The sequence below is a fragment of the Pristiophorus japonicus genome, chromosome X (assembly GCF_044704955.1).
Source record: "Pristiophorus japonicus isolate sPriJap1 chromosome X, sPriJap1.hap1, whole genome shotgun sequence".
NCBI lineage: Eukaryota > Metazoa > Chordata > Chondrichthyes > Pristiophoridae > Pristiophorus > Pristiophorus japonicus.
Genome location: NC_092010.1, coordinates 35,671,693 through 35,684,273, shown reverse-complemented (window position 1 = coordinate 35,684,273; position 12,581 = coordinate 35,671,693). Strand labels below are relative to the sequence as shown.

The following is a 12,581-nucleotide window of genomic DNA, read 5'->3' as shown; positions in this document are numbered from 1 at the left end:
CATTCTTCACCCCGACTGTGCCAATAATCACCTGTGAATAGGTCAGCCCCAAATAATTGCAGCCTTGCCTTGTATGAATCTAAACTCCATGAATAACAAAGCACCTTCTACTTTATTACAATAAAGTCCAAACTAAACAGGAGCCATGGGCAGCCCGCTTCTCAGCCTCCGCTGGGAATGTGCCGCATCCTTGCCCAGCTCTCATTTCTCGGGTTCCCATCCTTGCAATTATCCAGTGTCACATCCTCGTGCCACTATCTAATTCCCCTGGGTGGAAGTATCTTAGCTTGTGTGGGGGAGTGAAGAAGCAAGTAACACACGAGATGAGTTGGAGAGTTTTGGAGCAGAGAAACACTGGGCAGGAGGTCCGTGCAGGAACTCATGGGTGGGCTTGAGGCCATGTTCATTGACTTAATCTCCCTCTTTATTATCATCCTCCTTGTCTTCCTCCTCCATCATCATCCTCTTCATGTACTCCCCATTGCTGTAATTGGATCTGCAGGAAAAGAGGGCAAAAGCGAAGAATGGGTGAATATTACCTCCTTGATATTAAGCTGACCAAGAAGAGAATGGAAGCTTGTGTCTGTGTGGTGCTTCATAGAGATGTTAGGATGACCATGTAGATGTTCAATTACTCCAGTGATGCCGGAAATAAGTCCCCAAACTTACCATTCCCCCATAGCAAGAGCAGAGTATCACCCCATGAGCCTCGTGACCTTCTCCCTGTAGGGTGCGAGGTGTTTAAAGGAAGGGATGCCTCCTTTGATGGGCTGCCTCTTGTGGGCACTATGCACCAATTTATCCTACAAGAAGATTGAATAATTTAAGTGAAGTCAAGCAGTTGTGGGGTGTATGCCAAATAGCATGGGAGAGCTGAAATAAGAGATGTGGGGATATGAAGATGAAGGGGTTTTTGAGTTGTGCATATAAGTAATTGCTGTTGGGGGAGCTGGGTAGCCATAGTGCCCACCTTAACCAGCGTGCATTGTATAGAGTTTGTTGAACAACTGTTACTTTTAGAGGATGAAGAGTGAGTTGGTGCTTGGGGTGGTCAAGGAAGAAAAGAGTGTGTGGCTGGTATGTCACCTTGCCTGACCTGGTGAGGTCATTGAATTTTTTCGCCACTGGTCTGCAGCTCTGAGGGTGAGAGTTGGCACTCGGTGCCAGTGCCACCTTCCTCTGGGTAGCATGGTGACATTTCTGGCAAATTTGCGATCGCAGACACCCAGCAGTCTGCGTCTCCTGATCTCAATTTACTTGAGGGCTTGCAGGTCAGAATCTGAAATTTAGGCCACATCTTCTATGTCTGTGTGCCATGCCTTGCTGCCTTGTTTGGTTTCGTGTATCAGCTGCTCTTGTTGTAGACAGTCGTGTAAAGTATCAAAATGATTGAGACATTTAATGAAGTTAGCTGAGAGTTAAGTGAGTGAGGCAAACACTGCTCCTTCTTTACCAGCTTGTCCCCCAGTCTGCTACTGCAGTATTCAGCCAAAGCAGGCTTGTTAAAGATGCACTCCAATTCCTATGCACTCCAGCAGATTACACATATTTTATACAGGATTTATGCCAATCACCACTCCAATAGGTATACAAATGAGTGGACCCCTCCTGTAAATAACTCTCTCTAGACCACCGCGGGTGCAAATCTTTTTCCATTGGCGTAGCAGCGACACATATCGCCACTTGGAAATGTACCCCCAGTGAGATTTGAGTTCAGCTCAGTCTGTGCTAGCACTACATTTAGTTTGAAGAACAGTAAAAGAAAAATCAGTTGAAGAACTGGACAGTATTAGGCTGTTTTCTTGTAGCTGGAAAACGAACAATACCGCACTTAAGATGGAACTATTTTTAATTTCTATGGCTAAGTTCTTTAAAAGAGATGTCAGGGCCAGCAGTGAGCTGGGTGTAACATTTAGATTGCTGTCAGCTTCATGGCTGGCAGTAAATGTAATCTGCCACTGCTGGCTATGACGTGTTCTATTTGCATTACAGATTTAAGATCGAATTCCTGAACTAATTATATAACAAATGGGGAGGGGGAAGGGCTAGCGAGCATTACAGCTGCCCTCAGTGTCTCTGGATTAGGCAGGTGGAAATTAGCCATGCTTGCTAGGGAGGGTTAGGGTGGCAAGAAAACTGATTAGCTCAAAAAGAATCTAAAATTGGCCGAACAATGGATTGAAACAATTGATTTTGCTAATATAGAAGGCTTTCGCCTGCTTGTTTCTTGCACATAAGAATTCCAGTGATATCTAGGAATGTTGTTTCTTTTGAGACAATTTGCACTTGAATGCCTTTCACTACCATTTGTGTTGTATTTTGAAGGGCAGGTACCACCACAACAATATTTTGATGGTGCCAGCCTCATTGAAGTGTGGAAAACAAAACTCTAGGGATTGCTTTCAATACAATTCTGTATTTGCTTTTTTTAAAAGGTAAGCTGAAATTCTGTTAGCGTCTGCCAAGTGGGTGCAAGGAACACACCTCCCCCTAGTGCTTGTACTGTTAATTGCAGTTTCATTGTAAAATGCTGGAATTCTCCAGTGTACAACACCAAGTGTACACAAAGGGTAAACATTACTGTCACCCAGAGTTATTTCCAGTGGGTCAATGCCTTGGTTAAACTAGCAGAGCGACAAATTTGGTACGAGTGCATTAAGCGTTCGTGGTTGCAATTTCTCTACTCTTTTTTTTTTTATACAAGTGTCTTTTTCCAAGGTCTGTGTGAATGAAGTATTGAAGTTCTTTGTAAATGAGTTACTAAAATGAATCAAAGATACACACGTTACACAGAACTTTAATAATTGTTGATGATTAGATCCCTCAACATTTAACATTTTTGGATATTCAGGGAATCAAGGGATATGGGGATTGGGCGGGAACGTGGAGTTGAGGTTGAAGATCAGCCATGATCTTATTGAATGGCGGAGCAGGCTCGAGGGGCCGAATGGCCTACTCCTGTTCCTATTTCTTGCGTTCTTATGTTCTTATAAGGTATAAGGATGTGTAGGGATCAAATGGAAAGCTCCATTAAATATTTTTTTTTTTATAAACAACGATCTGTAACCCAGAAAATGGTGGCTTTCAGCCCATAAAAAAACTAAATGTGCGAAACAGTAGCTGTCGTCCAATGACGAGAAGTGATTCTTCTTCCCTCCACCATTCCTATGCTCTTGCTCGTGTTTATAATCCATATAAGGTGTGAATAGCATCAGCACAATTTACATGTTTTTTGTTTGTATGTGCAATAATGACACATTAAGAGTTGTAGCCATTTACTGTGGCCCAACACTAGGTTGGAGCATTTTCTTTTACTTGTTTAGTGTGGTAAATGTCAGCAACAGTGACTGGATGTGGATGCTGGATTGGTGTTGAGTGAAGGAAAACTAAGTTATGTTATTACAGTCAATATTTTATATTTGACATTCGCTGGCACACAAAACTCTGTAATGTATGCACCTGTAAGTATGCTCACAGGTTTGTAGAACTGTTGTTTGCGGCCTTCCACGAGAGGTGGGTGCCGGAGGGACTGGAGTGCATCATCACCCCCGGCAACCAAATTTTAATTTGATTTTATGTCGAAATGTTAATTTGTTTAATTTGCCAGTTTTAGTGCCCCCCCCCCCCTTTTTAGCCAGGGGCCACTTGTACAATTTGTGTTTTGGTGCCCTCAACAAAAAAAAAACAGGGGGTACTTGAAAAGGTTTTGGAGTGTGACCCCCTTTAATCAGGGGGCACTTTATTGTTTTCTACAAAATAGTTGCAGAGCTGTTGAATTGTGAGTGACTTAGCCAGTCACGTGATGTTCTCAAGACTCAACAAAACTCCAGCCAGTTGGGTTTGGGGGATCCACGATGGGGCAGGTGGTTGTGAGCCTGGTGGATGAACTGGTAATGTGTGGTGTGATTGTTAAACCTTTGCTAATAAACCAACTAGTTCTTAATAGCAATGTGTTGCTTTGAATTCTTAAGCAAAGAACCCATGAAGCAAATATGTTACAAACAGTATGAGTAAATGTGGAGATAACACTAAGGATTAGGTGTGAAAATGGGTGAATACTCCTCATTTTAAAGCTCAGTTCAGCTGGAATGGAGGAACCCTGCCAAAATAGTAGGTTGCAAAGAAGCATAGTGAAATAAGACCAAAGGACAAAAATGAGATTGTAGTCAAACAAAACTATGTTTAACATTACAGTGTACATTGATTAACTAAATTAGTGTGTGTTCCCATCAGAAGCCATAGACCATGAAACCCACAGTCTTACTAATCCTTAGTAATGGACATCTTCTCAACAAGTGACATTCAAAGATGGTATTTGTCATAAACTTTATCAAACTAATTAGAAAAATCATTGCTCTGCCTCCATTTCAGATTTTCCATGATGTTGCCTACAAAGCCAAGGATCGCAGTGACCTGCTTGCTGGAATTGATGAATTTCTTGATCAGGTGACTGTTCTGCCCCCAGGTGAATGGGACCCCTCCATCCGAATCGAGCCACCCAAAAACGTTCCATCTCAGGTATACTCTTTCACTCACCATCAATGAAATCTTTGAAGAGGATACTCATGTACTATAATAAAAACAGAAAATGCTGGAAATCTCAGCGGGTCAGGTAGCATTTTCTGTTTTTATTTCATATTCCAACATCCGCAGTATTTTGCTTTTGTACTCGTGTACTACATTGGTTCTGTTGGCAACGGATGGCACTGGTAAATTGTACAGATAATCACAATGATATAACAAAAGGTGGGATATCGTGAGCAGTGTTGATCCATCAAAGGAGGATTAGAAGACATTTACCGTTAAATTTATTTTAAAAATAGAAAAGTACAAACTGTTTAATCACTTTGAGGCTGTGCGAAGCTCCTACACAGACTATCTGCAGACATATGCCGCATCACCAGACACCAAGCAGAAATAATATTTCATTGTGCCATCTGTCTCATTCATACCTCTTTTATACAATAGGAGAAACGGAAGCAGCCTGGTATTCCAAATGGTAATGCATGCCATATTGAGCCTGAACCACAAGTGGGCCACAGTGGTCCTGAACTGCAGCGCACAGGAAGGTTTGTTGTAGCTTTATGAACATTCTTAGATGGTTATATCTTTTATTTTTAATGTACACTCTTACTCACATTTCCTACTCTTTCCTTTCTCTTATTTGCAAACCCTAGATTTCAGTTAAATGATCGCAGCTATAGTGAGTGCTGTAGACGTGACCTTAGCTGGAACCAGTGTTGTGACTGAGAAGCAGGCTCACATTTGACTCGCGTGCTGAGTTTTAGATCACGATTCCCCAGTCCCTCGTGGGTGTCCAGAAACTCAAACATTTTTTTCTAAACGTAAACAGTATAGACAGGAACTGAATTTCATAAAAGCATTTCTGTTGTTTCTTGATTTAAATCTAAAAACACCCCCTATCCCTGTCCCTCTGACTCAAACTTAAGGGAGGGATGGATGTCCACCTTATTGACTTGTGAGGTTGCCTCAAGTTCTGCAACTGTATTTATAACTTTTAACTTTGTATTGTGTCTGTAATTTCTTTCTTTTTGATCAGTTGTTTTCTGCTTTGTAATTGGCCATCTCGCCAATTATACCTTGAATCTCATTCAATTCAGCTGTCATGACACTTCATCTGTCTAAAACTTATTGTATCAAATGATGTACTTCATAAGGGTACAGGTCCTATATTCCTGGAACAGTTCCAATATCTAGCAATGAGAAGTCCCATTGGAAATCTTTTAGCCAGGCAACAATGATACAATGCAAAATCTTCCATTGTATTAAATGGAATACCAGCACTTTGTGGCTTCACCAGCTGTGGCCGGCGACCTCCATCCAGCTTTACAAAACTCGCAGCTTCAGTTATAACATTACATTGGATCTCTTAATTCCACATTTCAGGGTAGGTTGCAATATTGAAGAATGTGCTCAATTATTTCTAGCTATTTTCAGATCCATTGCAATATACTTATTTGTGTCATTTTGTTTAAATCAGAAAATAAATGTTTGTGGAAATTTTCTAGTTGATTTTACATAGTCGTTGAAAGCCATTGTTTTCTGCTAGCTTGGAGTATTTATCATAGATTTATAAAGCTCTCTAAGTAAGCGCTCTCTAACTCTGATTGACGCTGTGGATTTCCAGCATTTTCTCTGATTTAATTCAAATTTCCAGCAACATTTCTTACTTTAATGTTCACTTTTGCATCTCTAATCCAATTTCAAGTTTCTATAAATGTCCAATCCTTTTGAGGTCTGAGTTTTCTTTGTAGTTTGAGAGCCAGCGAAACTGCTTTTATTAAATTTCTCATGTTGAATATTCTAAAGGTGTGTGAGAAATGTATTCACAGAACATGTTAATTTTTTACAAAACAATTAAACCTTGTTATCATCTGCTTAGGTTGATATAATCTACATGCAGTACTGAATCGGCAATCGGTGGCATTTTAAGAACCATGTTTGCATTCATTGTCCTGGACATGTTGGAAAATGTTATTTTAAAGTGATTCATTTCCATTCCACCAGGCCATTTGGGGGTTTGATCCTTGACATCAAACGGAAGATTCCCTGTTTCTGGAGTGATTTCAGGGATGCCTTCAGCTTGCAGTGTGTGGCGTCCTTCTTGTTCCTGTACTGCGCCTGCATGTCGCCTGTAATCACATTTGGTGGCCTCTTGGGCGAAGCAACAGAAGGACGCATAGTAAGAGAGTTGAGGATGTTTGTGCATTTAAAATGCTAATGACTTGTATTTGGCATAGGTATAATAATGCTTCAGGGAACATAAAAAGGAGGATTTGTTTTTATAAAAAATCAATATGCAGCATTGTGGGATGGAAATTTCAACTTTTGGAAATTTGAGATGTGTAACTAATGGGAGAGCTTGCCACAACAGTGATTACTTAGCAAAAGGCAAGGCCAAATACAACAGTCAAGAGTGATTTGTTAAAAATCCTGATTTATATGCACGCCTTGGAGTTCAGTATTGCCGATAAATCATTAAATGTGCTATGTGTAGTGGGATAGATTTTTATCTTTATGGCCTGGGCATAATGCATAATGCAGGTGGAGCAATCGGGCAGAGGAAAATTGGGCAGGGAGGGTTGCACACTGGTAATGGGGCCTGTCTAATTTTCTTTCCATTCATTTAAATTGGTCGAAATATTGGACGGGGTCTGTGACAGATAGGCGATCCATCCAGCCAGTAAAGACAAAAACCTGCCTCCAGTGTGTGTGTGCTATAGTTGGAAAAATGCAGCTGAAGTGGGTTTCTGTTCTTGTTCCTATCTTCAGTTCTATGCAGTACTTATAGATGCATGTTGATAGAAAAATAGAAAATAGGTGCAGGAGTCGGCCATTCGGCCCTTCGAGCCTGCACCACCATTCAATATGATCATGGCTGAGCATTCAACCTCCGTACCCCATTCCTCCTTTCTCTCCATACCCCTTGATCCCTTTAGCCGTAAGGGCCATATCTAACTCCCTTTTGAATATATCTAACGAACTGGCCTCAACAACTTTCTGCGCTAGAGAATTCCACAGGCTGAATGAAGAAGTTTCTCCTCATCTCGGTCCTAAATAGCTTACCCTTTATCCTTAGACTGTGACCACTGGTTTTGGACTTCCCCAACATCGGGAACATTCTTCCTGCCTCTAACCTGTCCAATTCTGTCAGAATTTTATATATTTCTATGAGATCCCCTCTCATTCTTCTAAACCCAGTGTGTATTATTAACCGTGATTGAGAGACTTGTATCAGTTCAAACTAATGTAATGGCTTAGCAACACTACTGTTTATTGTCTCACCAGTGATCATATTATTGAGATGCAAAAAATTCTAAAGAAATGTCAAATTCTAATGGTCTCTGTGCACATCATTACAGGAACATAAGAAATAGCAACAGGAGTAGGCCATATGGCCCCTCGAGCCTGCTCCGCCATTCAATAAGATCATAGCTGATCTGATCATGGTCTTGGCTCCACTTCCCCACCTGCTCCCCATAACCGCTTATCTCCTTATCGTTTAAGAAACTGTCTATTTCAGTCTTAAATTTATTCAATGTCCCAGCTTCCACAGCTCTCAGATGCAGCGAATTCCACAGATTTACAACCCTCAGAAGAAATTTCTCCTCATCTCTGTTTTAAATGGGTGGCCCCTTTATTCTAAGATCGTGCCCCCTAGTTCTAGTCTCCCCCATCAGTTAAAACATCCTCTGCATCCACCTTGTCAAGTCCCCTCATAATCTTATACATTTCGATAAGATCACCTCTCATTCTTCTGAATTCCAATGAGTAGAGGCCCAACCTACTCGACCTTTCCTCATAAGGCAACCACCTCATCCCCAGAATCAACCTAGTGAACCTTCTCTGAACTGCCTCCAAAGCAAGTATATCCTTTCGTAAATATGGAAACCAAAACTGCACGCAGTATTCCAGGTGTGAGATGCCTCACCAATACTTTTATATAGCTGTGTAGCAAGACTTCCCTGCTTTTATACTCCATCCACTTTGCAATAAAGGCCAAGATACCATTGGCCTTCCTGTGAGCAAGGCCTCTACAGGTTAAAGACATGGTTCAAGGCCACTGGTTCATGGTTTTCACAGAAAAATAGATAGATTAATAGAATACATTCCCTAAAACCCTGGTAAAATCTGGGTTCCCCTTGCAGTAACAATAGAATTTGACTTATTCAGTTGCAGTGAACCAGTGGCCCTGATAAAGGTGCATTCAATGGGCCCTAGAAAATATGAACAAACCAACCCAAGCTGAAACATTCTTTACCTTACCGAAGGACATTTTAAAGTGTTTGTTTTGTGACTGGACTAAAGGAAGACGAGGAATTGCTCTAAACAAAAGCAGAAAACAAACAAAACAAAGAGGTTTATCTGCAATAAAAATAGCTAGTGTCTACTGGGTAAACTCGGTCCCAGGATGTCGATCGTCTATTTAAATATTATAATGAGGCTGCAAGCCTTTGCTTTAATTTCCATTTTGAATTTAATTTTAGCTGGTCAGGTTTTGCAGGCCTCGTGAAATCTGCCAGCTAATGGAAAGCAAGGACTGCTGGATTTAGGAGGTAAGTGCCTTTACATTTGCCTCCTGGATCCCTACCTACCCTCCCTCTTTCCCCCCCCCCCCCCCCCCCCCAGGGTGATCAGAGACCACTCCCAAACGAGGCCTCAGATTTCCTCCCCACCTCAAGGCCTCTGCTCCAGGCCCACAATACTGGTCCCGGCCCCCAATTCTTCTCCGGGCCCCTCCCTCCTCCCTCCCTCCTCTCTGTGGCCAAGTGCTGCCCGCCTCTCAGCCTGGCTGGCTGCAGGTTGAAAATCTGTATTTATCCAATCCCCTTTTGAAAACTACTATTGAATCGGTTACCAACACTCTTTCAGGCAGCGCATTCCAGATTATAACAACTCGCTGCATAAAAAAAATTTCTCCGCATCTCCCCTCTGGTTCTTTGCCAATTATCTTAAATCTGTGTCCTCTGGTTACTGACTCTCCTGCCTCTGGAAACAGTTTTTCCTTCTTTACTTTGAACACCTCTATTAAATCTCCCCTCAATACTCTCTGTTCTAAGGAGAACAACCCCAGCTTCTCTAATCCTTCCACATAACTGAAGTCCTGCATCCCTGGTTCCATTCCAATATATCTCCTCTGCACCCTCTTGCAGACCTTGACGTCCTTCCTAAAGTGTAGTTGCCTGAATTGGACAAAGCTTTAGCTGAAGCCTCACCTGTGATTTCTAAAGGTTTTGTATAACTTCCTTGCTGTTGTACTCTGCTATTTATAAAGCAAAGGATCCCATATGCTTTTGTAACAGCTTTATCAACTTGTCCTGCGGGTTGTTTCTGTCACTGTCTTACAATTACTTTTGGATCTATTTCAGAGTGCGATTGAGTCCCTGTTTGGGGCTTCCATGACAGGAATAGCATATTCCCTCTTTGCTGGACAACCTCTCACGATTCTGGGTAGCACAGGCCCTGTGCTGGTGTTTGAAAAGATTTTATTCAAATTCTGCAAGTAAGTGACTGAGAGAGACATTAATAAAGCTTCAAAGCACTGTAGGGTGTCTGTTACATCATGCAGGGCTTTTCTGAGTGGAGGACCCCTGCAAATAATAACACGCTTCCATTGACCCCTTGTAAATATTGGCAAGCTCCCAGGGGGCCCCTGCAAATATTGATGCATTCATATGCCCCAACTTCTGAAAGACCATGCCAGCTACCCAAAGCGCTGCAGAAACTATTTTTGCTGATTATACACAGTAACCAAAATAACATGCCAGTAAGTTAACAAGTATGGAATCGAACAGAAATCTGATGGTCTTGCAACCCCCTTGAAATTCTACGGTCTGGAGACACCAGTTTGAAAGCTTTGGCTGAAAGAACCAAGTCTTGCCATCTGTAAACTAATAACTTGCACACTTCACTTTTTTTTTTGTCCAGTTCAGTTTTTTTTTGAAGCTTTTATTGTATTAGTGAATGTTGGTAGAATAGGAAATTACTTAATTCTGTTCCCTCGCCCAATTGGCTTATCAGTGGATAAAGAGCCATTAACCCTCAGCTCTTGTCATTTCACCTGTATACATTTGGTTTTCTTGCATTCTAAGACTTGGTGCCTCCCCATTTGTCTGCCTCACTGTCCTCATTAACGCACAGTATTTGGAAAAGTATTTAGAAAAAATAGAAGGATGTTAAAGTTTAATAATCTTTTGAGCATTTTAATTTTTAAAAGCAGCAAGATTCCCTTTTCAATGAAATTAATAAGTTACACTATTTCAAAACTGTTCTTTAGATCTATATTACAGTAATTGATTATGACAGGTATAAATTGCAGTGTTTTTAGAAAAAGCACTGCATGGAATTGTACGAAGTACAGTATGGTCATCAGTCAAGCTCTGTCATAAAGTGGCTAACTCAACTTCCTAATGCAGAAAAATAAAAATCTGTGTTTACAGGCTGTTTCATTTCAGGAATATTGCAGGCTGGTGATTTCAGGAAATATTTGGGTAGCCTTTACTATATAGAAGCTTTAATAAACTACTTCCTCCTTTTAGTAATTCCTGATCCTCATGAAGTACCTGGATAAAGTGCTATGTTAATGTTGAAGTCATCAATTTTCAGTTCTGGGGGCACTGGGTGATGCAGTAGGTTAGATGTTGACTTTTCATCTCTGCCACCTAGATTCAAATTCACCTTGGACTGAGGAGATGAAACTCTCTCTGTTGGCTGGAAGGGTCCCAACTGAAAGGACAGTTCACAATAGTTCAACACCGAATGAGCAAAATCAGTCCGAGAACCCTAAGGATGGCTGGTGTGAGAAATGGTGCAGTAAGAGGCTCTCTTCTGAGATTGGGGCTATGCTACCTTATTGCTAATGTCGTACCTGCCCTGGAAGTGCTTGATACTGACACCTGGGTAACGAGAGGAGGAAATGAATGAAAAGTGCTCTACTCCCCACTTCGCACTGCCTAAATTAGTTGCCTGATGTTGATTTCTAGATTAACATTAGAATTCAGATATGTTCCTCTTACTAGTCCTAATTTCACATTTCTTTAATTGGATTTTTCTTTCCTTTTTATAGGGACTATGACTTATCCTACCTTTCCTTGAGAGCGAATATTGGACTCTGGACATCGTTCCTGTGTATCTTGCTTGTTGCCACTGATGCAAGCTCTCTCGTTTGTTACATAACTCGTTTCACCGAGGAGGCATTTGCCTCTCTCATCTGCATAATTTTCATCTACGAAGCCCTAGAAAAGCTGATCCATTTGGGGGAAATCTATTCTTTCAACATGCACTCAAATCTGGACCAGCTTACTCAGTACTTGTAAGCATTGCACTTCTTCTTCTTTCTTGCCAACTTCCTCCCCTCCTGCAGCATTAGCATTCCATGGGAACTAGTTACCGTCCAATACCTTAGTCAAATGATTACTTTTGAAGTGTGAGCCGAGATAACACCCCAACTGCCACCTACCTGAGATCAGCTAACTCCGTACATACTAGGAATCAAATTTGGGATCTTTAAGTCTCTATGGCTCCATTATACAATGACTTTACCAGCTGACCTATCATTGGAGCCCTAAACATAATTACTGCTAAAGTGGGTCAGTGTTTGCCCTGTGTTATGCCACCTGAGACACTGGTTCATGAATCACAAACTTGGTACAACTGTTGATGAGGGAAATGGTGTGTAAAAAGACCGAATCGTAAGTGTCAGAATTAAGGACAATCTGGTTAAGAATTCAAGTTTCATAGAATATTTATCACTTGAACCTGACAGCTACACATTTGCTGAATTGCATTGGTTTTCAGCAGGGATAGCCCATGTTTTGCAGCAGATGAACTGGACCCTCAGGTAATGTGCATCATTGCCTCTGGTGTCCCCCAAGGATCTATCCTCGGCCCCTCTTATTTGTCATCTTGCCCCTTAGCGACATCATCCAAAACCACAGCGTCAGTTTCCACATGTACTCTGATGATTCCCAGCTCTACCTCGATACCACTTCTCTCGACCCATTCAGAAGAAAATTCTTTACCCAAAGAGTGGTGAGAATGTGGAACTCGCTACCACAGGG

At 41.5% G+C, this 12,581-nt stretch overlaps 1 protein-coding gene across 5 annotated transcripts in view; it reads left to right on the top strand.

Annotated features, from left to right (window-relative positions):
- Nucleotides 1-12,581, top strand: part of LOC139240978 (electroneutral sodium bicarbonate exchanger 1-like) — a 235,062-nt gene that overhangs the window by 182,404 nt on the left and 40,077 nt on the right. For all 5 annotated transcript variants that reach the window (XM_070869603.1, XM_070869604.1, XM_070869602.1 and 2 more), the window contains exons 10-14: nt 4,372-4,518; nt 4,969-5,069; nt 6,529-6,703; nt 9,891-10,024; nt 11,588-11,833. In XM_070869603.1, the coding sequence (XP_070725704.1) occupies nt 4,372-4,518; nt 4,969-5,069; nt 6,529-6,703; nt 9,891-10,024; nt 11,588-11,833 (803 nt within the window). The remainder of the gene's footprint in view (nt 1-4,371; nt 4,519-4,968; nt 5,070-6,528; nt 6,704-9,890; nt 10,025-11,587; nt 11,834-12,581) is intronic.